The sequence below is a fragment of the Oncorhynchus gorbuscha genome, linkage group LG06 (assembly GCF_021184085.1).
Source record: "Oncorhynchus gorbuscha isolate QuinsamMale2020 ecotype Even-year linkage group LG06, OgorEven_v1.0, whole genome shotgun sequence".
NCBI lineage: Eukaryota > Metazoa > Chordata > Actinopteri > Salmoniformes > Salmonidae > Oncorhynchus > Oncorhynchus gorbuscha.
Genome location: NC_060178.1, coordinates 24,063,141 through 24,089,605, shown reverse-complemented (window position 1 = coordinate 24,089,605; position 26,465 = coordinate 24,063,141). Strand labels below are relative to the sequence as shown.

General features: G+C 42.8%; 2 protein-coding genes across 3 annotated transcripts; both read right to left on the bottom strand.

The window, feature by feature from the left end:
- Positions 1-3,354: 3,354 nt before the first annotated feature.
- Positions 3,355-12,682, bottom strand: zgc:101100 (uncharacterized protein LOC445169 homolog). Of its 2 annotated transcripts, none has more exons than XM_046352726.1 (4): positions 12,530-12,682; positions 5,255-5,436; positions 4,563-4,738; positions 3,355-4,358 (listed from the first exon to the last, which is right to left on the bottom strand). In XM_046352726.1, the coding sequence occupies exons 2-4, from the start codon at positions 5,427-5,429 to the stop codon at positions 3,903-3,905; spliced, it is 807 nt and encodes a 268-aa protein (XP_046208682.1). In that variant the 5' UTR covers positions 5,430-5,436; positions 12,530-12,682; the 3' UTR covers positions 3,355-3,902. The 2 variants fall into 2 exon arrangements, with proteins under 2 accessions (XP_046208682.1, XP_046208684.1); XM_046352728.1 differs by lacking the exon at positions 12,530-12,682 and adding an exon at positions 5,787-5,955.
- Positions 11,691-26,465, bottom strand: LOC124037729 (RNA exonuclease 1 homolog). Its single transcript, XM_046352725.1, has 16 exons — positions 26,110-26,465; positions 21,695-23,568; positions 20,608-20,709; positions 20,316-20,514; positions 19,904-20,061; positions 19,678-19,815; positions 19,302-19,425; positions 18,974-19,099; positions 18,739-18,876; positions 18,513-18,626; positions 18,322-18,395; positions 17,973-18,083; positions 17,738-17,853; positions 17,494-17,632; positions 17,270-17,390; positions 11,691-12,779 (listed from the first exon to the last, which is right to left on the bottom strand). The coding sequence occupies exons 1-16, from the start codon at positions 26,294-26,296 to the stop codon at positions 12,691-12,693; spliced, it is 3,810 nt and encodes a 1,269-aa protein (XP_046208681.1). The 5' UTR covers positions 26,297-26,465; the 3' UTR covers positions 11,691-12,690.

Here is a 26,465-nt window from a genome sequence, read left to right as displayed (position 1 = left end):
CGTTATGTTTGGAGTTAAAAGGGGGAGGCTTGCAAGCTGAAGATCACCATCCCAACTGTGAAGCATGTTGTGGGGGTGCTTTGCCTCAGGAGGGACTGGTGCACTTCCCACAATAGACTGCATCAGAATACAATTATGTGGATATATTGAAGCATCATCTCAAGACATCAGTCAGGAAGTTAAAGCTTGGTCGCAAATGGGTCTTCCAAATGGACAATGACCCCAAGCAAAATGGCTTAAGGACAACAAAGTCAAGGTATTGGAGTGGCCATCACAAAGCCCTGACCTCAATCCTATAGAAAATGTGTGGGCAGAACTGAAAAAGCATGTGCGAGCAAGGAGGCCTACAAACCTGACTCAATTACACCAGCTTTGTCAGGAGGAATGGTCCAAAATTCACCCAACTTATTGTGGGAAGCTTGTGGAAGGCTACCTGAAACGTTTGACCCAAGTTAAACAATTTAAAAGCAATGCTACCAAAAACGAATTGAGTGTATGTAAACTTCTGACCCACTGGGATTGTGATGAAAGAAATACAAGCTGATAGAACAATTTATATGTAATATTAAAGTTATGATCCTAACTGACCTAAAGGAAGAAACCACATGTAAAAAGTGATTAGGTCCCAAAAAATTAATTTCACAAAGTCAAATGAATTTATTGTGTTAAAGGTTATGATGCTTAAATATAAACTGAAGTAGATCCTTTTAAGATTGTTCTATACATCAGTTGGGGTCTCTATAAGCTTCAATATGAGGTCCTAAACCTAGCATGAAAGTGCATCCTTGTAGCTGTGTGGGCTAATATTGTCAAAATGTTTGCTTTACCCCATATGATAAAACTCATGCTGTATATACACCATGTTTGATGTACAGTTACAAGATGACATTGCGTTATACCCTGGGTTGTCCTGAACAGAATGACCCTAATTTGCTGCGGACCACACATTTGAATGCAGTCCATGACTCCATTCTATGCGCACCAAAATCACAATCTGTTTCCCTGAATTGCATTGTGAAAGCCTAACACTGTAAAATCGTATTTGGTAATTTAGCTAGTCATGTTGACATTAGAACAAGCTTTCAAATTATGCCCACCCGTCCCAGATTGCGATTTATAATGGACCCTTTTTGGATTGCATAAACAACAATAATTGTTTGATGGCGGGGATGCAGGGCTGTGTTCCAAACAAAACAACTATAAATGTTCTTGCTCTAGTTCCTCGACTGCACATCTAGGAGAGCTCAAAAAGCACCTTATAGTTGAAGACTTTTCTTTGAGTTGTAGAAGTACATTGAAATTAATTAGGAACTGTGTACATATTGGAGAGGTGTGTGGCCACTTGGAGACACCAGTTTGACCGTCTTATGTTGCACCTACCCCAAATGTTCAAATAATATTCTGATCATATACTTATGTATTCTCAGATTTCTAGTATTCTCAGATTTCGTTAAACAAATGCTGTGAAAAGTACAGTAAATGTAAAATCAACACTAATGTTTGGATTCAGTCTTGTCAGGTGAACTGTTGTGTCCTCACCTTTAGTCTATTCATTTCCCCATAATTTCCAAATGGTTCCCTTTCAATTGCTACCATGGTTATGCATATTCTTTCCATATTTATTCTGTAAGACACATTTAAGTTGAGCCCTATCCATATAGGCCAATTCCCACAGGTAACTGGTTCAAATGTATGCCAAACAAAAACCGAACATTGCAAAGTTAAACAAACAATACAACTCTATGCACAACAATTTGACAAAAACATGTATTTGAAGAACAGTGCAGATGCAAAGTTGTTGTTTTTTAACCTTTTTTAACTAGGCAACTCAGTTAAGAACAAATTCCTATTTACAATGACGGCCTACCAAAAGGCAACGGGGGATTTAAAAAATAAAAAAAATCTATAAATATAGGACAAAACACACATCTCGACAAGAGAGACACCATAACACTACATAAAGAGAGACCTAAGACAACAACATAGCATGGCACCAACACATGACAACACAGCATGGTAGCAACACAACATGACAACAACGTGGTAGCAACACAAACATTGCAGCACACCAATATTGTAGCAGAACAAAACATGGTGCAAACATTATTGGGCACAGACAACAGCACAAAGGGCAAGAAGGTAGAGACAACAATACATCACATGAAGCAGCCACAAGTGTCAGTAAGAGTGATTGAGTCTTTGTATAAAGAGATGGAGATGAAACTGTCCAGTTTGAGTGTTTGTTGCAGCTCGTTCCAGTCGCTAGCTGTAGCGAACTGAACAGAAGAGCGACCCAGGGATGTGTGTGCTTTGGGGACCTTTAACAGAATGTGACTGGCAGAACGGGTGTTGTATGTGGAGGATGAGGGCTGAAGTAGATATCTCAGATAGGTGGGAGTGAGGCCTAAGAGGGTTTCATAAATAAGAATCAACCAGTGGGTCTTGCGACAGGTATACAGAGATGACCCGTTTACAGAGGAATATAGAGTGCAGTGATGTGTCCTATAAGGAGCGTTGGTGGCAAATCTGATGGCCGAATGGTAAAGAACATCTAGCTGCTCAATAGCACCCTTACATGCCTTTCTACAAATTATGTCTCTGTAATCTAGCAGGGGTAGGATGGTCATCTGAATCAGGGTTATTTTGGCAGCTGGGGTGAAAGAGGAACGATTACGATAGAGGAAACCAAGTCTAGATTTAACCTTAGCCTGCAGCTTTGATATGTGCTGAGAGAAGGACAGTGTACCGTCTAGCCACCCTCCCAAGTACTTGTATGAGGTGACAACCTCAAGCTCTAACCCCTCAGAGGTAGTAATCACACCTGTGGGGAGAGGGGCATTCTTCTTACCAAACCACATCACCTTTGTTTTGGAGGTGTTCAGAACAAGGTTAAGTCAGAGAAAACTTGTTGGACACTAAGAAAGCTTTGTTGTAGAGCGTTTAACACAAAATCCGGGTAGCAGCCAGCAGAGTATTAAACTGGATCATCTGCATATAAATAGATCCTACTGCCTGAGCTACGTTGTTGAAATGTTTTACACATATGTGTCTTAGTGTGACCGGTGTGAAATGGATAGCTATTTAGCAGTGTAGCAGCGAGCTAATAGCGTTTCAATCGTTGACGTCTCTGAAGTAGTTGTTTCTCTTGCTCTGTAAGGGCTGTGGTTTTTGTGGAGCGGTGGGTAACGATGCTTAATGGGAGGCAGTTGTTGATGTGTGCAGAGGGTCCCTGGTTCGAGCCCAGGTAGGGGAGTGGAGAGGGACAGAAGCAACACTGCTATTTCAGCATTATTCTGCTACCAGGGAACTGCCTATATGCAGAATAAACAAATGTAAACTAAAAAGACATTCAAAATCATTTTATTCATAATACATTTTAAAATTCACATCGAGTTGAATTATGGTTTTGTTGTGTACAACCATAAAATTAACATAGGATAGGAATAATCTACTGTGAGACATTACAGAAAATTGTCTTGAACAAATGGATATTCGATTTGAAAAGTGAAAAGAAAAGTGCCCCAAACCACATCACAATTCTCTATTCTCCTAAGTGCTTGTGATAAGTGAGTAAAAACTGAAAGTAACATCTTTATGCAAATGAAGCATGTACCAATCCACTCCAGGTTGCAATCCCGAATGCTCACAACAACACAACATACTAGCCCTTTTGAGTGTTTCTTAATCAAACTTATCTACAGACATATTCACTTGTCAGATGCACTCTACCAGGACAATTAGCAAAGGCTCCTTGTAATCACAAAGTTGTACAGAGTCAAAGTATAAAATCAGTAGTTTATCTGTGTCCATGTTGACACCAGTGCAGCAGTGTACGATTTCCTCCTTTGAGTTCCTTTTTGCCAACACACACTGAAGAGAAGTTGTTGTTGTTGGTAGTGCATTTATAGACCCAGGTTGGGGGTGGGTACAGCTTTACTGGGACAGGAAGTCTGAAGGGAAAGGCTGCAGTTTTTACCAACCGGTGGGGCAACTCCTATAGCTGGGCTGTGTTGCTGTAGAATGGGCCAGAATGTGGGGGTGAAATGTGGGCCAGCTGACAGCATCCCTAAAGCCTGATGTGGAAGGTGGTACCGTTCTCCACCCACAAAGGGAAAAACGGGAGGAGAATGTAATCTTGAGTGGTTCTGAGACACAATGGAGTCTCCAAGACAAGAAATGGTAGGAGCATCACTGACTTCCCAGAGAGGAGCTATTTCACTTTGTGTTTTTGAATCCTTGGTACTCCTCTCTTCCCTCCCTGCCTTGGTTTGATATGGTTCCTCCAGGCTTTGCTCTCTGGGAAGAGGGGAGCATCTCTGTCCCTTACGGAACTTTGCTCTTCTGTTCTTAAACCACACCTGGAGGAGCATATTATTTTGTTATTGGTGAAGGATTGACGTGTCTATAACAGTAATATTGATCAAATGTTTAAAAAGGTAATTGCACCACAGCTGTTATATATATCACAAGAATAAAGTTCCTAAAAGCAGCAGTTCATATAAACATTATGAATGAAAGCATGCACACAGGCTGGTCCTCTTCGAAGAGCGACCTTTACTGACCTGAATGCGAGCCTCAGGCAGATTGGTGCAGACAGCCAGTCTCTCTCTCATACCTACATCAGGGTACTGGGTCTGCTGGAAGGCTTTCTCTAGAGCCTGTAACTGAGACACAGTGAAGGCTGTGCGGATCCGACGCTGCTTCTGCTGGTTCCCATAACGGGCCTCCAGTATCAACTCTGTGGGGACAGAAGACAAGCCACAACAAGATTAGAGGTGGTGAAACAGTCGGAGGGATGGGAGATATCAGGCTACACTGAAAATACCAGCATGACAATTATCAATTTCAACAACTTTTTCAGGTGGGAAACAGGTCTTTTGACAATAGAATACCAGTTCAGCTGCAATGTTTTGAATGACAAATTATTTTAAATGTTGTGATTTTTAAAATATAACCTTTATTTAACTAGGCAAGTCAGGCAAGAACATATTCTTATTTACAATGACGGCCTACACTGGCCAAACCCTCGACGACGCTGGGCCAATTGTGCGTAGCCCTATGGGACTCCCATAGGGCTGCGCACTGTATGCCGGTTGTGATATAGCCTGGATTTGAACCAGGGTGTCTGTAGTGACGCCTCTAGCACTGAGCTGCAGTGCCTTAGACCGCCCTAAAACTATAACTAGAACACTTGTTTGATTGCATGCATCGATTATAGACACAGTCATAAATGACAGTAGTCTACTCTAAGTACCTGCAAGTCTTTCAGCAACAGAGAACGTGTGGACCGAGGAGGAATTGGTTGATGGATAAATCGGGTACTGGTCTGCCATCTGGTGGTGGAGGTCGAAAAAGACGGAGTTGACGCTGTGCAGAGGATAGACTCCGTTGCCACTGTCGGATCCCCCGCAGAAATGTAAGGCATTCATAGCGGACCTAAATCCATAGGGTAAAACTGTTTAAGTTATATGGGCCTTACACCATACTAACTAGGCATACAATGGAAAAAAGTATATAGCCTATAGCTTACTGTACAATTTATGTAGGACGCTTGCACTGTGCAATTTGGATTTAGGCTACAGTCTGAACTCACTTAAATAAAAACAGAACAAATGGTAAACATAAGCAACTTTCTTGATCATTAAAAGTCATTGAAAGTTATTATTATTTACGCATAAACCATTGCCAATTTACTTCAGTAGGCTACCAACATCCAGAAAACAAATTTCAAAACAAAGATCAGATTTTTTTTTAAAGTATAATATCTGCAGTCTTTTTTCTTTTACCCGAGAAGCACACAAAACAGCAGAAATGAACCTATTCTCGTGAGCTTTTAGAAGTCCACCGATACAGTCCAATAGTTTGAAATGCAGGCCTTATCCTCGAACGCCGCTACCCTTTGTCGTGGCATGGATCTAATTATCTGAAGACCATTCTCACCCACGACTTTTTAAAGAACCGTTTACTCCAGCTCCCCTCAAACGTTAGCCAATAGAAAGAAAGGTATTACCCTGGATTAGGTGGGATGAGGGAAAAGAGGGGGTCCAATGCCTCAAGTTTTTAAACTATTGAATTTGGGGAGATTTACGCAAAGGATCCCCCCCTCAATAAAACGAGTGTTTCATTCGCTCCTTTTAAAACAATTAAAACAATGTAGTCTGCTAATCTCAGTGGCAGGCCAGATTAAAATAACAGCCGTTGATTGTTCCCTGTTCTCAGCCTCCTTTCTCCCAAACTCCCTGCTTTGTCAATCTCCACTTGGAAGGGGTTTGCTTTGCAGTTTGTTTTGCTAACAGACTACATATTTAGCCCATAAACTGTCAGCCTGTGAAACACAATTTGGCCATTGGCCATTGAGACCAATTTCCTAAGGTTCAACTGAGCCAGATTCAAAATCTCCTCAAAGAGAACTATTATCCCACCAAAATAAGGAAAATAGTGATAAAACACAACATGCAAATGGTTTTTCCTCATTTGCAAATAGGTTAGGTGGAGTGTGTTTTTCAGTAACACTTGAATTAAACTGAACTTCTTTTCACAAATGCAGTAAACATGACATTACACTTTGTGAAAGTAGGCTGCTGCACTGCACACCCTGAGAAACTTGCAGAACTTCAGTATCCATGACTAAATCATGCTCTAAGCCAATGGTGTGTACAATATATTGTCATGTAAAGTATTATGTTGGAATTAAATATGTATCGGAATAGAAATATGATATCCAAATGTTACTACTAGTGCAATGAAATCTGTATCTTGTGGAATGAAAATATGAAAACCCAATTACTAGTATGGATATCACAGTCCATCTAACAAAATGTATTTCTCCTCACCCCAAAGTCCTGGCACACCTGTGCATTCTGACACATTTCAAAATTGTAACACTCTCCAATAAGATCATCTCCAATAACCCAGCTCTTGCTTTGGGCTGAAGGGTTTAGACATGTAAATTCCACTAAGGCCTTTAGCGGAGGTGCGAAGGGTGGGAAGGCTAAGCATTCAGTGACAGATTATGCTTCCCACGAGTATCAGTTGTGTCCCAGAGTCAGGGTAAAACACACACCAAGTACACCAGCCATACAGTCAGGAGAGGGGCCATTACCACAACTGGAGCGAAAAGCAGCCACCTCACTGTTTTTAACAGCCCTCTGTGTTCTTCAATTTGTTACTGAAACGTTCATTCTTTTCTTTTACTCTGAACCTCAAGGCAAAAGTCTGGCCGGCGATACATTAAGATGTTTTCATTTTTGCCCTCGATTCCGCTATTTCTGTAGGAGTTTAATTCCATAATACCATGACTAAAGGTCAAATCAAATCAAATGTTACTGGTCACATAGATGTGATTAGCAGATGTTATTGTGGGTGTAGTGAATGTATTTCTTAGACCTCTTGGGTGGTTCCCTCACTATCAGGCATATTTCTGTTCAAATGTCTGCTGCATTTTATCAGTGACCCACACAGTCAGTCTCAGGGGTCACACAATCCCATGCCTTTTTCTTTGGCAATATATACACTCACCACCATGTGTATTTGTACAGTGAAGCTACATTTTTTAAATTTGTCTCTATACTCCAGCATTTTGGATTTGAGATCAAATGTTTAATATTAGGTGACAGTATACCTTTTATTTTGAGCGTATATTTTAATATATTTGTTTTATGTTTAGAAGTGAAAGCACTTCATGTATCTAGTCCCCCATCTGAATAATGACTTTATCAAGCTAGTGACTACAAACTTGTTCAATACTTGTCGGATACATTATATTTTTTGTAGTTGCTTTGCCCAATAGGAACTGAACATTTGGCATAAAAGGTAACATTTGTGTTCATACTTGTACAGTACTTGTTCATACATTAAGATTCCAAAAATATGTGGATATGTTTTCTTAGCTTTTTTCCCGCTGTTCTTGGCTGTCAAGCTATATAAGTGTCTGATAAAAAGAAGACATTTAGTAGAGGTTCTGTAGGCCAGCCCCGGAACCTCACTAAAAGGTCCAGGATTAGGTCCCAGAGGCCTTTGTCTCCTCAGCCCGCAGGATTAGGGGAGATTCACTGCTAAGAAAAAAAAGTAGTTATTTCATGGCACTTTCATGATGAAACCTGGCCAAAGCTGTGTTGGCTGGGGGGATTAAAGACACAAAGACTCTGGTTGTGTGCAACCCCCTCCCCTCTCCATAGCCACCACCCCAACCCACTGCCCTCCTGGAAACCTTCCCCTCCAAAAGGCACACCTCCTCCCCATCCCCACAGAACTGGGTTCCACTCTAAATAAGGGATGTTCTTACTGATTTCTCCCACTGTTCCAAGTCATCCAAAGGGCTCCTCACTGATTGCTTTGTTTGTTTTAAACCCCAGACACCATCCATTAAATAGTAGGTGATAGAACTGGAAGAATACACAGATGTCCAATGATGTGTGTCTGTAAGCAATGTCTCAAAATTGACAATTTGAAACTGGATCTATCAGCAGGCATTGTGATTCACATGCCATGTCTTTTCAACACAGTTGATTGAGAATATCATTTCTGCAAATAACCTGGATTACTGTGAGAACAGAGGCAAAAATAAGTTACTGGCTTGCAGTCCCTCCCGTAGTGTTTAAAAGATCTTAAAGGAGTTATCCTCTTCCTGGTGGATCCACTTACACATGCACGGATTAGTGGAACTAAAAGACAAAGGTTATCCTTAGTTAAGTCACGTCACAATGGTTTCACCATCAAGCAGCTAGGAGCATTTAGGTCTAACTGCAGTAGGCGTATTATCGGGCCTATATGTAAAATAAAAATACTGTTGGAAAGGTGAAAAATATAATCACGGACAAAACATGATTTTTTTGTTCCTGTTGCATGGTATGTTGCACAAGGAGAAAGCAATCCTGACAGCAAAATTGTGTGTAATAGATCACAAGAAATGATTGTTTGGTAAAAGCTCAAATTCTCATGCTATGAATGAAACAAGAAATGGCAAGTTCATACTCCCACTATCAAACACTTTGGAGTAGGAACAGTTTGAAGAACAAAAAGCGACCAGTTTCTCCAATGTGTTCCATCCTGCCCATCCACTGAATGTTGTTTTAATAATATTCAGATTGGTAAAAAAAAAAACTACTACAGGAGAGCCTGGAGAGGGGGGCTGGTTTTGTATTCTAAAAGTGTTTTTGTTAATGAGCAGATGTTTCCGTTTGAGAGCAGCAGTCCGAGGAACAACCCCTAAAGCACCTCTCTCTTTAATTACTTATCAATAGTGGAAATTTGTATTGACAAGTGGCTATCAAGACAGGGGCTTTGTAGTTGTCAGTTAACAGTGGGAGAGCAATCTCAAAGGAGAGGCCCCTTGGACACCAACTGGATCGATCGGCACGCTAACACATTAGAGGCCTTCAGGCCTGCCCAGTCAGGACTGGGACATGGGGACCAGAAGAAAGCGGGTAAGGGGCTGAAGACTTCTTCATTGGGGGAAATCGATGGGGCCAGCTGCCCTTTCACCCATAGGGGACAGGGATAGCGAGCGGCAGGTCAGTAGCTCTTCTTAAGCCCCAGTGTGTGCCAGGATCACGCGTGAGCCCTGACACTAGCTATGACACACAAATAATAAATAGGAGCTATAGGGGTATCTGTGTTGTCCCTTTACCATTGAATAACTGCTTTAGAATAAAAAAAAATAGAATAAAACACGTGGAGTAATACTGAATGCTAAGGACATAGAACCTGAACAGCATATATTAATATAATGTGAAAAATGTTTAACTCATCCCTACCAGTTGCTCTCATAACTATCAGCCAACCAGCCTCAAACCAATCTATCAAGCTCATCTAATAGATCTGAAGTGGAGCATTGGGATCTCTGAAACTCATTGATTTTGGTTAACTGGGCATTACTAATTCCATTCTTATGAGGCCTAGAGGTATTAACTTCATATGATCTCCACCCAACCCCCAGGGAGACTTGCCACAGGCAGCTCCTCTGGCAGATCAATATGAGAAACTGAGTAAAGATCAGTCACTTAATTGGGCAGCATGAGTCTGAGTTAATGACAGAGAGAGGGACAGGCGGCTGCTAGGCCCGCCTGGGGGGGGTCAAGGGAAGCAGCGGAGGGCCGGGTAGAGGCTGGCGAGGACCAAAGAGAGCACACACAGATGATCTTTCAAATGGACTCGCCTATTATGAGCCATAATCCAAAGTCAAAACAAAGGCCTTAGTCAAATTGCAAGCAGCAGCTATGATTCACACAGATTCGTTAAGGTAACTGCAGAAAATCATTTACATTTCAACTCATGAAAAAAATAACTTGTTAGCTTTTAGGTCAATATGAAATGTTTATTCAGGAAAGGTTGAGCACTTTTCAGTCCTAAGCATCAAACACTATGCTGTCCTGTCACAATATGTCATTGATATACAGTACAACTGGGATCATACAATAATAAGTTAATGATATACTTTTAAGGAACCTAACCAAAGTAGAAAAAGTTCAAAATAATTCAAAAGGTCATGAAACAAATTCTCTCAATAAGTTTGATAGGGATGTGGTTAGTGGGTAACTTCTGTTCAGTGTTTTGAGGGTTAAACCAGGCTTCTCCCAGCATGGGGTAAGCGTGAGTGCTCCCGCCTGCACAGAGCCAGCACCAACCCTGGCCCCTACCGAACCCCAGCAGTCAAAGGTGAACAGAGGGAGCACACTGATCGATTTTGATAATGAAGACCTCTAGACGCTTTTAGAGATGCTTCTCCCCACATGCTCAAATCTCTGCTGCATTCAAACACTAGGTATCCCCCCTCCCTGTCAGTAGAATACTGTGTGGTTATTGATCTGTGCTAACTAGGTCTTTAATACCTGGGGTCAAGAGATCTCTGGCCTCAGTTGAGGAAATGCATGGTGACATGTGACAGGAGGAGCTCAAGAGGCAAAAATGTGGAGCCTGGTGAAAAATAAAGAATGGGCCTCTCCACTTAGCATTTCTGTCCCGAGACAATTTCAACACACCTTCCATCAGAGTACACACACAGGGTAGAGAGATATGACAGCTGCAATAGCAATAATGTACTGTACTATAAACACACATGATATGCACTAACATAAATAAACCTTAACCTACATTTGGAAAACTACATTACACACTGTGTACAAAACTTTAAGGACACCATACTAATATTGAGCCCCCCCTTCACCTCCCTTTTGCCCTCAGAACAGCCTCAATTCGTTGGGGCATGGACTCTATAAGGTGTCGAAAGCGTTCCACAGAGATGCTGGCCCATGTACCATGTAGACTACAATGCCTCCCACAGTTGTGTCAAGTTGGCTGGATGTCCTTCGGGTGGTGGACCATTCTTGATACATACGGGAAACTGTTGAGCGTGAAAAACCCAGCAGCGTTGCAGTTATTGACACAAACTGGTGTTTGGAACTTAAGTCATGTCCATTCACCCCTCTGAACGGCACACATACACACCCCATGTCTCAATGCTTAAAAATACTTATTTAATCTGTCTCCTCCCCTTCAGCTACACTGATTGAAGTGAATTTAACAGGTGACATCAATAAGGGATCTTTCACCTGGTCAGTCTATGTCATGGTGTTCATAATGTTTTGTATACTCAGTGAAGAAGGCACTTCTTGTTAGTGATGTTATGTTTATCCTGCTTTGACATAGGCAGAAAAAAAGGTTTACTTTGAAATTATTAAGTAAACCAGATCTTTTCAATCTTTTTAATAGAAAAAGATAATACAAAAGAAAACAATTTACAGCAGAAGTTTTCTACCATTATGTGTTATGCCATATTAAAAAATTATAGGCGTTATTTAATATAAACGGTTTCATATCGGTCTACATTGAATAATTAAATTGCTGCATAATGTGGACACAGGCAAAGATAGAAAATAAGTTACTTTAATGCCGTGTACAGAACAGAGATGGTGAAGCTCATAGTCAAGCTATTCAACACAATATCTCTAATCAACCACTCCAGGACAATTTTAGACATTCATATTTCTGGTTTGGGTTCTGACCAAGTCTGTCATGATGAATCAAGTTTGAGAGCCACCAAAATACTAAGAGACTGACCACATTTAATGTAACGTGAGAACAGAGTGCAAGTTGGGCCAAGGATGCAGCTCGGCAGCAATAGCATTTCTACCCTAACAATGTGAACAAGTCCAATGCCCTGACATGTTTGTCATTTTCATTTGATAGAAAGGTTATATTTGATGGGAGCCATCGATGTAACCCCCCCCCCCATCTTTCAGAAATAGATGGTGGGAAGAGAAGAATAGATACCAACCAAAACTGGTGACAATCATGATCATGGATCTTATCAATGAAATGCCTAAACAGTAAATTAAAACACTGCTGATTTCTGCTCTTTCCCTGCTTGCTCCATCGAGGGCTCTGGCACCTGTTCACTTTGGCCCACCTGTCCAGGCAACGTAGTGATTTGGCTGTCTGTGCAGATCTCTGCAGAGGAGCCTATTCTCACCCTATGTCAAGGTCCTATCCCAGTCTGTGGAACACATGTGCTGTGGCTGTTTTGGAATACCTGAAGCATTCCTGCTACTTCTTTCTTGTCAAGTGCTGGGCTGATGGCTTCTCAGACTGATAGTTCTTTCTCCGGGCCTCCAGCGCCCCGCCTCTCTCCCTCCCTGTATGTCTGCAGCAGTCCGGTTAGAGGGGAGGTGGGCTGGGAAGAGAAGGCAGAGGTCACCTCTTCACCTTGGCGTCTTCTCGGATCTTCCACATCATAAGCTCCATGCAGGCGCAGGCATCCTCACTGGAGTCATGACCTTCAACTGAAACCAGAGAGAGGGAAATGGCCTACATGACCTTCAACTGAAACCAGAGAGAGGGAAATGGCCTACTAAGGATTTGTTGACATGTGACCAAAAATAGGAAAGCAACAATCTCAAAGATTTTACTGAGTTACAGTTCATATAAAGGAAATTAGTCAATTGAAATACTGTAAATTCATTAGGCCCTAATCTATGGATTTCAATATGACCAACTGGAAATACAGATATGCATCTGTGGGTCACAGAAAATGTACCAAAAAAAGTAGGGGCATGGATCAGAAAACCAGTCAGTATCTGGTGTGACCACTATTTGCCTCATGCAGTGCGACACATCTCCTTCCCATAGAGTTGATCAGGCTGTTGATCGTGGCCTGTGAATGTTGTCCCACTCCTCTTCAATGGCTGTGTGAAGTTACTGGATATTGGAGGAAACTGGAACATGCTGTCGTACACGTCGATCCAGATCATCCCAAACATGCTCAATTGGTAACATGTCTGGTGAGTATGCAGGCCATGGAAGAACTGGGACATTTTAAGCTTACAGGAATTGTGTACAGATCCTTGCAACATGTGGCCATGTGCATTTAAATTTACATCAATAAAATGTAATTGTGTTAGTTGTTCATAGCTTATGCCTGCCCATACTACGGGGCACTCTGTTCACATCAGCAAACCGCTTGCTCACACACCGTCTGCTATCTGCTCGGTATAGTTGAAACCGGGATTCATCCGTGAAGAGCACATATCTCCAGGGCCAGTGGCCATTAAAGGTGAGAAATTGCCCACTGAAGTCTATGACAACCCTGGTGAGGACGACGAGCACACAGATGAGCTCCCCTGAGACTGTTTCTGACAGTGTGTGCAGAAATTCTTTCAGTTGTGCAAACTGTCTGGGTTGCTGGTCTCAGACGATCCTGCAGGTGAAAAAGCCGGATGTGGATGTCCTGGGCTGGTTACACGTGGTCTGCGGTTGTGAGGCCGGTTAGAAAATACTTTCCAAAATCTCTAAAACGACATTGGAGGCAGTTGATGGAAGAGAAATTAACATTCAATATCCTGGCAACAGCTCTGGTGGACATTCCTGCAGTCAGCATGCCAATCATACTCTCCCTCAAATTGAGACATCTGTGGCATTGTGTTGTGTGACAAAACAGCACATTTTAGAGTGGCCTTTATTGTCTCCAGCACAAGGTGCACCTGTGTAATGATCATGCTGTTTAATCAGCTTCTTGATATGCCACACCTCTCAGGTGGATGGATTATCTTGGCCAAGGAGAAATGCCCACTATCAGGGATGTAAACAAATTTGTGCACAACATTTGAGAGAAATAGGATTTTTGTGCATATGGAACATTTCTGGGATCTATTATTTCAGCTCCTGAAACCAACTTTACATATTATTATTATTATTATTATTTTTTTTTTTACATATCCCAGTATACAGTTGAAGTCGCAAGTTTACATACACTTAGGTTGGAGTCATTAAAACTAGTTTTTCAACCACTCCACAAATGTCTTTTTAACAAACTATAGTTTTGGCAAGTCGGTTAGGACATCTACTTTGTGCACGACACAAGTAATTTTTCCAACAATTGTTTACAGACAGATTATTTCACTTATAATTCAATTCACTGTATCACAATTCCAGTGGGTCAGAAGTTTACATATACCAAGTTGACTGTGCCTTTAACTTGTTTGGGATAGGGGGCAGCATTTTCACTTTTGGATGAATAGCGTGCCCAGAGTGAACTGCCTCCTACTCAGTCCCAGATATTAATATATGCATATTATTATTAGTATTGGATAGAGTATTGGATAAAACTGTTTGAATGATGTCTGTGAGTATAACTACATTTACATTTACATTTAAGTCATTTAGCAGACGCTCTTATCCAGAGCGACTTACAAATAAACTCATATGGCAGCCAAAAACCTGAGAAAAAAATCCAAACAGGAAGTGGGAAATCTGAGGTTTGCAGTTTTTGAACTCACCCCTATCAAATACACAGTGGGATATGGGTTATTTTGCACTTCCTAAGGCTTCCACTAGACGTCAACCGTCTTTAGAACGTTGTTTCAGGCTGCTCATGTGAAGGGGGGCCGGATGGGAGCTGTTTGACTAAGGGGTCTGCCTACAGCCTCGTTCTCAGTCACGCGCTTTCACGAGTGACCTGCGTTCCATTGCTTTTCTACAGACAATGAATTCTCCGGTTGGAACATTATTGAACTTTTATGATAAAAACATCCTAAAGATTGCTTCTATACTTAGTTTGACAAGTTTCTTCGACCTGTAAAATAACATTTAGAACGTTTCGTCCGAATGGACCAGATCGCGCTTTTGGATTTTTTTAAACCAAACGCCCTAACAAAAGAAGCTATTGAACATAAATGGACATAAATGATGGACATTATCGAACAAAACAAGCATTTATTGTGGAACTGCGATTCCTGGGAGTGCGTTCTGATGAAGATCAAAGGTGAGTGAATATTTATAATGCTATTTATGAATAATGTTGACTACCCAACATGGCGGATATTCCTCTGGTTGGTTTAGGCACCATTCTCAGATTATGCTTTTTCCGTAAAGTTCTTTTGAAATCTGACACAGCGGTTGCATTAAGGAGAAGTGTATGTAAAGTTCCATGTATAATAGTTGTATTTTCATCAACATTTATGAGTATTTCTATGAATTCATGTGGCTCTCTGCAATATCACTATGTTTTGGAACTACCGAACGTAACACGCCAATGTAAAATTCGATTTTTCGATATAAATATGAACTTTACCGAACAAAGAATACATGTATTGTGTAACATGAAGTCCTATGAGTGTCATCTGATGAAGATCATCAAAGGTTAGTGATTAATTTGATCTCTATTTATGCTTTTTGTGACTCCTCTATTTTCAGGAAAAATAGCTGGGGTTTTCTGTGAGTTGGTGGTGACCTAACATAATTGTTTGTAGAGCTTTCAGTGTAAAGCATTTTTGAAATCAGACACTGTGGCTGGATTAATGAGAATTGTATCTTTAAAATGGTGCCTAATACTTGTATGTTTGAGAAATTTGATTGGCGCCCTGCAATTTAATTGGCTGTTGGCGAGGGGTTCCGCTAGCCAGTCCTAGACAGGTAAAACAGCTTGGAAAATTCCAGGAAATTATGTAATGGATTTAGAAGCTTCTGATGGGCTAATTTACATCATTTTAGTCAATTTGAGGTGTACCTGTGGATGTATTTCAAGGCCTACCTTCAAACTCTGTGCCCCTTTGCTTGACATCATGGGAAAATCAAAAGAAATCAGCCAAGACCTCAGAAAAAAATGTGTAGACCTCCACAAGTCTGGTTCATCCTTGGGAGCAATTTCCAAACGCCTGAAGGTACCACGTTCATCTGTACGTTCAATAGTACGCAAGTATAAACACCATGGGACCATCTCCTAGAGATGAACGTACTTTGGTGCGAAAAGTGAAAATCAATCCCAGAACAACAGCAAAGGACCTTGTTTCCTCCAGCATCTTCACAGGTACAAAAGTATCGATATCCACAGTAAAACAAGTCATATGTCGATATAACCTGAAAGTCCGCTCAGCAAGGAAGAAGCCACTGCTACAGAACCGCTATTAAAAAAGCCAGATTACGGTTTGCAACTGCACATGGGGACAAAGAAATGTCCTTTGGTCTGATGAAACAAAAATAGAACTGTTTGGCCATAACGACCATCGTTATGTTTGGAGTAAAAAGGGGGAGGCTTGCAAGCTGAAGAACACCATCCCAACTGTGAAGCACGGGGGTGGCAGCATCATGTTGTGGGGGTGCTTTGCCTCAGGAGGGACTGGCGCACTTCACAAAATAGATGGCATCATGAGGAAAGAAAAGTATGTGGATATATTGAAGCAACATCTCAAGACACCAGTCAGGAAGTTAAAGCATGGTCACAAATGGGTCTTCCAAATGGACATTGACCCCAAGCATACTTCAAAAGTTGTGGCAAAATGGCTTAAGGACAACAAAGTCAAGGTATTGGAGTGGCCATCACAAAGCCCTGACCTCAATCCCATAGAAAATGTGTGGGCAGAACTGAAAAAGTGTGTGCGAGCAAGGAGGCCTACAAACCTGACTCAGTTACACCAGCTCTGTCAGGAGGAATGGGCCAAAATTGTGGGAAGCTTGTGAAAGGCTACCTAAAATTTTTGACCCAAGTTAAACCATTTAAATGCAATGCTACCAAATACTAATTGAGTGTATGTATGTAAACTTCTGACCCACTGGGATTGTAATGAAATAAAAGATTACATAAATAATTCTCTCTACTATTATTCTGACATTTCACATTCTTAAAATAAAAAGTGATGATCCTAAAAAAGGGAATCTTTACTAGGATTAAATGTCAGAATGGTGAAAAACTGAGTTGTAAGGTGTATGTAAACTTCCGACTTCAACTGTATATCATAGGAACAATAATAAACATGGTAATGAGGTTTTAGCTGCTCACCACTGTCCTGTATGATACGTTTGAGGTGGTCTGCCATGAGGTTCCTTAGGGCCCGCTTGTAGGGCAAGCCCAGGCGATGGGGGAACACGATCGCTGTGTCCACTACAGTGCTGTGTATGACCTATGAAGACAGCAGAGAGAGGTACAGAGTGAGTGGGCCACATCACAACCACACACAAATAATGACCAGTGGGCAATCAGATTAGGGGAGTGTGTATGTTTACCTTGAGGGCAAAAAGGTCACTCTCCAGGCTGTGTCCTATGAGGATGGATTCAGCGTTGAACATGTTGAGCATCACCGCCTGCACGTCTCTCAGGGTGATGCTGGCATTCTCCAGGTCCTCCTCCGTTACACCCGAAAACCTGTGCAAAACATGATGAACCATTGTTATTTTGTCCTTGTGTGCGCACGCATGCTAGCTATATCTCCACACTAAAGACTGAACAAAGATCTTCTGTATCCATTACCGTGTGTTGTAGTCTACAACTTTACTTTCAGGTTTAACAAATGTGTCATAGATGACTTTCAGCTCAGAGTTGATAACAGTCACCCTGGTCAGCTCCAGACCCTGCTTTGTGTAGCACTGTTACAGAGGAGTGAGAGAAAGAGAGAGAGGACACATTATATAGGGTATTGAGAGCCACTCTCAGCACTCAAACAGCCAATTGTGCCTGAAGGAAAGCAGCGCAGTAGCCAGCTCACCATCTCACAGTCCAGGGCATAGACTCCACAGTTGCCATCGGGGGGCAGCTGTTTCTCAAAGGTCTGAACGTAGCCACCCAAAGACTCCTTGCGGCCGTCCTGAACATGTTGCTTTGAACAGAGAAGACGCAAGGTGGACCACCTTTTAAAAATAATGGTGGAATTGACTCATTCTTAAATATAAGCACAGAGATGGGATTCTGAGGAGGCATCGGGTCTAATGAAGTAGCACAGTCACGATGTGCCATGGACAACACTGCCCCCTTCTGTTCCCATAACAGTTCAGTATTCACATTATTACTGGGTTCTGATTGTATAAATGCAATGCAGAGGAACTGCATGGTGCTACCTTAGACACGGAGCAACCAGGAGAGCCCACAGTTCCTGAGCAGCAGTTGTAGTTGGTTTCCCAGCCTCCCGACACTATTCATAGACGGATAGAAGCCCTTACTAGTTCCATCCAACGGCCAACTACATTCAAATCCTAACATCTTGCAAAAATGAAAACAACGTACAAGTTATTAGACAGAAAAAACAGACCTTTATGTCTGCGCAGACGGCCCCAGTGGTGATTACACTCCTCCTTGCGAACACAGTTGCCGTTGGCATTGATCTTATACTCGGCCCCACATCGACAGCACACCTTGGCAAACGCTTGGAACGAGAAGAGATTAGTGGAAGAATATTTTTTTTATGTGTCTGGCCGAGAAGGATTGGATCCACCCCCAGACTGAGGAGGGTTTGTAGGTGCTCTGTAAAGACTTACGGTCAACGTTGTTCTTCTCTGGGACGTTGTGGACCACGGCTCGACCTGAGCGCTCAGGGTGTGGCCTAGGGTATCCATGCTCCTGCAGCCGTTCCTCTGACATCAGATAGTCCCTCAGCTTCCGGTACAGAGTAGCACCTACAGCAGACCAGATAACACATAGCTAGGATACAAACCCCCACTGCCTCTGCGGCCAGTAAAACCAGCTCCAACCAGACGGGGACTAGCTACTCACCACTGAGTTTCTCTGCCTGTTGCTTGCCCGTCCTGTTTATCGTGAAGCTGGTCTTGGCAGCGAGGCGTCCCCCCAGCACTTCTTCATGGGACTGGGACTTCCTGTTCCCCACCACTGCAGGGTTCACTGAAAGACAAACAAGCCGATAAGACTCGGATATACAGTTAGCTTGGTGTTTTTCACCTAATGGTAAAAAAAATGGATTTTGGGGGGAAATGTTTCTCCTAGATCTGTGCCAAATGGCAATGACTAACATGAGCACTGAAACTACACCAAACACCATCCATTTGTAATTGCTACATGGATACTGTATGTATCAGTGACATACTGGCAACGAGTGAGTTGGGGGAGCTGCTCTTGCTGCGTAGCTTCTTCAGGGAGTTGACTGCCACGTTGAGGTAGATGTTCTTACTGCTGCTCCGGTCATACACCACCTTCTCCTCCTCCAGGGCCTAGAGAGACAGTCAGCTGTTACAACCATCAACCCATCTATACAAGTAAAGAGAGTGGAACACCATGAATAAGCACCTAAAAATGTTTTACGGGTAAACCAACTGAACCCACATCAAAGATTTCACAAACATAACTCATCCACCCTTCTCTGAAATGAGATACCACTAGCGGTGCTATGAGCACACATACTTTACTGTAGACATGGATCTATTTGATGATGAATCAGTTCAACCTTGTGTGGTCTCACATACCATTTGGAAGGCCAAGTCTTCAGAGGGGCAGAACTTCATACACTCGTCTATAAATGTGTTGAGGTATCGCTGGCGGACGTTGGTTGGAACTTTGGCCCCAAACGCGGTGGGAATAACTGGCCGCTTCATTGCAGAGCTCTGGGAAAAGAAAAATCATGTTAATTACAATGGACGCTAAGATCCATTTGATGGGTTATTGTGACATAATATAAATGTCTGGCGTTACCTTCATTGTGGGAGTGTGTGCCACCCTCTTCTGTACAACAGTGGTGGTGGTCTTTGACAGGATGCCGGCTGATGTTTGGGCCTTCACAGAGAGACCTGCTGGGAGGGTACAGGTGGGCGACAACCCTCTGCTGCCCGCCGACTTTGCCACGGCAAGACCTTCAGTCAGATACAGAAAGGCTTCTCAACAACACACCTTAAATTACACTTCTCTGGTCTCATATTGTTTGTGCAATCGTAATGTATGTAAACTGTGTTAATTAACATGACCTACATGGTGTGGAAGATAAAACTTGAAACTACTATTAGTTGTATGTACAGGATACACATGATATACACCGTCCAACGAAATGCTTACTTGCAGGTTCCTTCTCGACAATAAGAAATAAGTAAGAACGGACATGCTTTCCTACCAGATTTGGAAGAGGATGGTAAAGGGGTGGGGCGGTGGGCTACTCTCTTCCTCTCCCCAGGGAAAGGGCTGGGTGTGGAGGCAGTCTTCACAGCTGCAGCCAGCTGGGCAGCCTGCTGCTGTGCTATCTGCATACGCTGGTAACAGATCTCCTGGGCAGTCAGTCTCCTGTATGGTGGAGGCTTTGGGGTTGCCTCAGTCTGAAACACAGAATCCAGTTTGTAATCGATGAAAGGCTTTTTGCTACTTGAGTTACCATAGAGAGGTGGGTAAATACCAGAGAACAAACTCACACTTCCTTTGGCTGAGAAATGTGAAACCCTTTTCCTCTGACCGGGGAAAAGAGTGGTTTGATTGCTCTCTGTGGAATCCTCATCCTCCGAATCTTTAGAGGGCTGGGAAGGGAGAGAAACTTTGAGCAAATGTACAGTACATTTCATACAATATTCTACGAATACATACTGAACAAAAATATAAACGCAACATGTAAAGTGCTGGTCCTAAGTTTCATGAGCTGAAATAAAAGATCCCAGACATTTTCCTTATGCACAAAAAGCTTATTCCTCTCAAATTTTGTGCATAAATGTGTTAACATCCCTGTTAGTGAGCATTCATCTTTTGCCAAGATAATCCATCCACCTGATAGGTGTGGCATATCAAGAAGTTGATTAAACAGCATGGTCATTACTCAGGTGCACCTTGTGCTGGGGACAATAAAAGTCATTAAAAATGGGAAGTTTAGTCACAAAACCACAGATATGTCAAATTTTGAGGAGGTGCGCAATTGGCATGCTGACTGCAGGAATATCCACCAGAGCTGTTCCCAGATAATTTGATTTTCATTTCTCTACCACAAGCCACTTCAACGTCGTTTTAGAGAATTCGGCAGTACATCCAACCGGCCTCACAACCGCAGACTACATGTAACCACGCCAGCCCTGGACCTCCAAATCCGGCTTCTTCACCTGCTGGATCGTCTGAGATCAGCCCCCCAGACAGCTGATGACACCGAGGAGTATGTCTTTAATAAAGCCCTTTTGTGCGGAAAAAATTCTGATTGGCTGGGCCTGGCTACTCAGTGGGTGGGCCTATGCCTTCACAGGCCCACCCATGGCTGCGCCCTTGCCCAGTCATGAGATGAATTAATTAATTTAATTCAATTGCCGGATTCCTTATATAAACTGTAACGGAGTAAAATCGCTGAATTAATTTTTCCGTTCAGTATGATGTTGGAGACAAAAACATTCGATTCAGTCCCATTCTTAAAATAATGACACCATTACTGACCTGAACAAACAGAATAAACAGCAGTGAATGCTAAACCAAGGAAATATTATACAAAACAAGCAACAATGAAGGGACATGGCAATCTATGGGTACCTTGGCTTGCCTTCCCTTGTCCTCAGTCTTCACATCCTTGGATTCATTGAAGATCCGTAAGCACTCCTCCATTGGGTCATCATCCAGGTCAAAGTCCATGTCCACCTGCAGACTGGAGTAGTCCACCCCACAATCATCCATGTCACCATAGCCTCCGTCATCTTCTGCACCAACATCTTCATCCTCTGAGGATGAGGGGGTGAGCTCTGAGACATTCCTCCTAGTCAAACTCCCCCTCTTGAAAGGAGCAGCTGACTTCCTCACAATTGTCTCCTCTTCCTCATCCCCCTGACTTTCCTCCTCTACACTCTCATCACCAAACAGATCTACGTGACTCAGAGATCTTTGTTTCACCTTTCCTGTTTTGCCATCAGAGGAGCTACTGCTGCTTTTCTTCACCTTGTCTTTACCAATTTTAGAACTCCCTTTGCTTACTTTCTTTGAATATTTTTCTCTTTCATTGCTGTCATATTTACCATTCTTGTGTTCTTTAAACTTAGAGTCCTTTCCTTTGTCTGAAGTCTGCAGTTTACTATCCCCACCTCCCTTTCCTCGCTCATTCTCCCGCTTGCTTGACTCCCCTTTAAATGTGTCTGTCCTTATCTTACTCTTTCCCTCCTTGCCTTTGTCTATAGATGTATTCTTTATCTTGCGTTTTTCTTCTTTCTTTCCCTGATTCTTGCGGTCTCCCTTTGCAGCTTCGTGGCTTGATTTCTTTAAATCACTTATTTTCTCACCATCCCCTGCTCCTTTTTTACTACTACTACCACCACCAGCACCACCACCACTCTTTTTACTGGACTCCTTTTCAGATTTATGCACATTCTTTACTTTGCTGCTCTTCACTTGGCTGGTTTTACCTGCCACTATTTCAGTCTCTGGCTTGTCTTTCTGCCTAGCTACCAATTCCTGGTTCTCCAAGTCCTCTGACTCCCAGTGTGCGGCGTCCTGCTGCTCTTTAGACTCCTGACTCCTCTGTTGTTTCAGCCCACCTACGGCTCCTTCCGTCCTCTCTCCTTTCCCTGGACCTGAGGCATCCTCCACTGACCCACTGCTGCTTTTCCTCCTCTGCAGACGGCTGAGAGAGGTGGGTCGATACTCTATCCCAGAGCTCTCTTCATCAGACTCAGAGAAACTGGCAGTGTACTTCAGTGGGTCTGGTATTACCTGCCGAGGCTTCTTAATGGTTGGCACATATTCCTCATCTGTTGACTGCTTTCTTGTCCCTGACAGGTGAGGTCTCTTTTTTCCTTCACCCTTAATATTTCCTGTCCTCTGGTGTTTCTTATTCTTGCCAGCTATTTTTGCTGAATAGTTGCAGAGGGGGTCATATTCCATGTCTGTGGATGGTTTAGAATGATCCACTGTGTACTTATTCTTGGAGCAGGATGCAATAGTGGAGTATTTAAGACTAGTAGGCAAAGAGTGTAGATGAGGAGTTTGTGTTCGAGGAACAGGCTTTTTCACAGCTATTTTGGTAACTGAGGTGGGCACATATTCCATGGAGCTGGCATGGTTGTCTTTGCTGTCAGAATCCAATGTGTACTTACTGGAGCGAGGGGTAGGGTTGTAATCAGCTGTTGTAGTCATCTGATAACTGCCTGGGTCATACGCCAAGTGTGATGTCACGGCCAGTGGTTTTGGCCATTTAGTAGCCACTTTGGGGGAACTGTCGGTCGGGTCATATTCCTGATCCTCGATTCGTGACAGTTTCTTCTTTTCCCGCTCCACCTCACTGCGTACCTCCTCGATGGCACGATTGACCAACTCAAGCTCCAAGGCACCCATGTCCACTGTCGCAGCAGCAGGCTCCCCATCCTGTTGCTCCTCAGGTCTCACTACCTCTGGTTTGAATGGGTCATAGCCGCATTGCTCTGTAGAGAGCCATGAGATACAGATTAGAAAGAATAATGTACAGTTTTACAGTACTGTAACAGTTCCATTGAATACGTTCTAGTCGGTCTGCCTTGGAGTGAAATAAGGTTTCAAATGCCGTTGTCAACCAACCTGACTTGAGACGCAGAAATATTCCAATCTAAAGGGTTAACATCCGTACACCACTTACCCTCCCCCTGTCAGAGAGAGACACGTCCCCCTCAGAGAGAGACACAGCTGCATCCCTTAATGTTGAGGACGTGGTAGTTACTGACAAGAAGCACATGGCTGAGTTCTTTAATCACCACTTCATTAAGTCAGGATTCCTATTTGACTTAGCCATGCCTCGTTGCCCGTCCAACATTTCCTCATCTCCCACCCCTTCTAAATGTGACTATCCCCGATGCTTCTCCCTCTTTTTCCCCTGTCCCGCTACAAAGTTTCTCCCTGCAGGCAGTCACAGAGTGAGGTGCTGAAGGAGCTCCTTAAACTTGACCCCCAAAAACCATCTGGGTCAGATGGTTTAGACCCTTTCTTCTTTAAGGTTGCTGCCCCTGTCATCGCCAAGCCTCTCTCTCCTTTCGGGGGTTGTTCCCATTGCTTGGAAAGCAGCCACAGTTCGTCCTTTATTTAAAGGGTGAGGTCAAGCTGATCCTAACTGTTACAGGCCTATTTGTATTTTGCCCTGTTTATCAAATGTGTTGGAAAAACTTGTCAATAAACAACTGACTGGCTTTCTTCATGTCTATAGTATTCTCTCGGGTATACAATCTGGTTTCCGCTCAGGTTATGTATGTGTCACTGCAACCTTAAAGGTCCTCAATGATGTCACCATTGCCCTTGATTATAAGCAATGTTGTGCTGTTTTTTTATTGACTTGGCCTAAGCATTTGTTACGGTAGACCATTCCATTCTTGAGGGCCAGCTAAGGAGTATTGCTGTCTCTGAGGGGTCTTTGGGCTGGTTTGCTAACTACCCCTCTCAAAGAGTGCAGTGTATAGTTAGAAAATCTGCTGTCTCAGCCACTGTCACCAAGGGAGTACCCCAAGGCTCGATCCTAGGCCCCACACTCTTCTCAATTTATATCAACAACATAGTTCAGGTATTAGGAAGCTCTCTCATCCATTTATATGCAGATGATACAGTCTTATACTCAGCTGGCCCCTCCCCGGATTGTGTTAAATGCTCTACAACAAAGATTTCTTAGTGTCCAACAAGCTTTCTTGTTCTGAACAAGGTCATGTGGTTTGGTAAGAAGAATGCCTCTCTTCCCAAAGGTGTGATTAATACCTCTGAGGGTATAGAGCTTCAGGTAGTCACCTCATACCAGTACATGGGAGGGTGGCTAGATGGTACACTGTCCTTCTCTCAGCACATATCAAAGCTGCAGGCTAAAGTTAAATCTAGACTTGGTTTCCTCTATCGTAATCGCTCCTCTTTCACCCGAGCTGACAAACTAACCCTGTTCCGATGACCATCCTACCCCTGCTAGATTACGGAGACATAATTTATAGAACGGCATGTAAGGGTGCTCTTGAGCAGCTAGATGTTCTTTACCATTCGGCCATCAGATGTACCACCAATGCGCCTTATAGGACACATCACTGCACTCTATATTCCTCTGTAAACAGGTCATCTCTGTATACCCGTCGCAAGACCCACTGTGGGGTGCTTATTTATAAAACCCTCTTAGGCCTCACTCCCCCTATCTGAGATATCTACTGCAGCCCTCATCCCCCACATACAACACCCGTCCTGCCAGTCACATTCTGTTAAAGGTCCCCAAAGCGCACACATCCCTGGATCACTCCTCTTTTCAGTTTGCTGCAGCTAGCAACTGGAACGAGCTGCAACAAACACTCAAACTGGACAGCTTTATCTCAATCTCTTCATTCAAAGACTCAATCATGGACACTCTTACTGACAATTGTGGCTGCTTTGTGTGATGTATTGTTGCCTCTACCTTCTTGCACTTTGTGCTGTTGTCTGTGCCCAATAATGTTTGTACCATGTTTGTGCTGCTGCCATGTTGTGTTGCTACCATGCTGTGTTGTCATGTTGCTGCCTTGCTATGTTGATGTCTTAGGTCTCTCTTTATGCATTGTTGTCTCTCGTTGTGATGTGTTTTGTCCTATATTTATATTATATATATATGTTTAATCCCAAGCCCCCGTCCCCGCAGGGGGCCTTTTGGTAGGCCGTCATTGTAAATAAGAATTGGTTTTTAACTGACCTGCCTAGTTAAATAAAGGTTCAATCAAAATAAATAAAACCCGGTATATCACTTTGACTTGACTCTAGTTAGTTAGCTAACTAGTTAATGCAGCTAAGAAATTACATAGTATAGCCGATTCAGAGGATACATGTAATGTGCAAGTTGCAATTGTGTTGTCAACCCTTCAGTAAGGGAATCATTTAGCTTACTCAATGTTTTCACATATAACTAAGTTAAACACTATGACGCCACTGTATGATAATGTACACTCGCTAGCTAGCTAACGTAATCCATATAATATTAATACAATATAATTGCAACTCACCCTTTTGTTTGGAGTAAAGCTCGTTTGATTTTCTTATGTCATTTGATCCATAAGACGACCGTCTCTGTTGGCTGTGTCTGAAGTGACAGTACGGTCTTTTGCACCCATCTTTGACACTTTTCACGTTGCAACTATCCGTGTAAAACGGGCAATCAATCCCAAGGAAGAAACCGGTGGATCTCAGCATAGTCTTCCTAGACCTCTCTCATACCCGCCGAATCGAGACCAACACTATTTAATCTAGTAGTTAGTTGTTTAGTTTGAATAAATGGAGATGAATCCACTTGGGTTCCTTCACATAACTACGTGCAATACAACAACAACAGAATCCCTACGACGCCATGTTGGATGGCCAA

What these genes read in the sequence shown, in the direction of transcription:
- LOC124037729 (XM_046352725.1), bottom strand. Translation starts at nt 26,296, where the DNA reads ATGCTGAGATCCACCGGTTTCTTCCTTGGGATTGATTGCCCGTTTTAC. An exon ending in ATTTCTCAGCCAAAGGAAGT is followed by an intron (nt 20,515 to 20,607) that starts GTGAGTTTGTTC and finishes TCTGTGTTTCAG; the next exon opens with ACTGAGGCAACCCCAAAGCC. An exon ending in ACAGGCAGAGAAACTCAGTG is followed by an intron (nt 18,877 to 18,973) that starts GTGAGTAGCTAG and finishes GGTCTGCTGTAG; the next exon opens with GTGCTACTCTGTACCGGAAG.
- zgc:101100 (XM_046352726.1), bottom strand. Translation starts at nt 5,429, where the DNA reads ATGAATGCCTTACATTTCTGCGGGGGATCCGACAGTGGCAACGGAGTC. An exon ending in TGTTGCTGAAAGACTTGCAG is followed by an intron (nt 4,739 to 5,254) that starts GTACTTAGAGTA and finishes CTGTCCCCACAG; the next exon opens with AGTTGATACTGGAGGCCCGT. An exon ending in TGCCTGAGGCTCGCATTCAG is followed by an intron (nt 4,359 to 4,562) that starts GTCAGTAAAGGT and finishes ATGCTCCTCCAG; the next exon opens with GTGTGGTTTAAGAACAGAAG.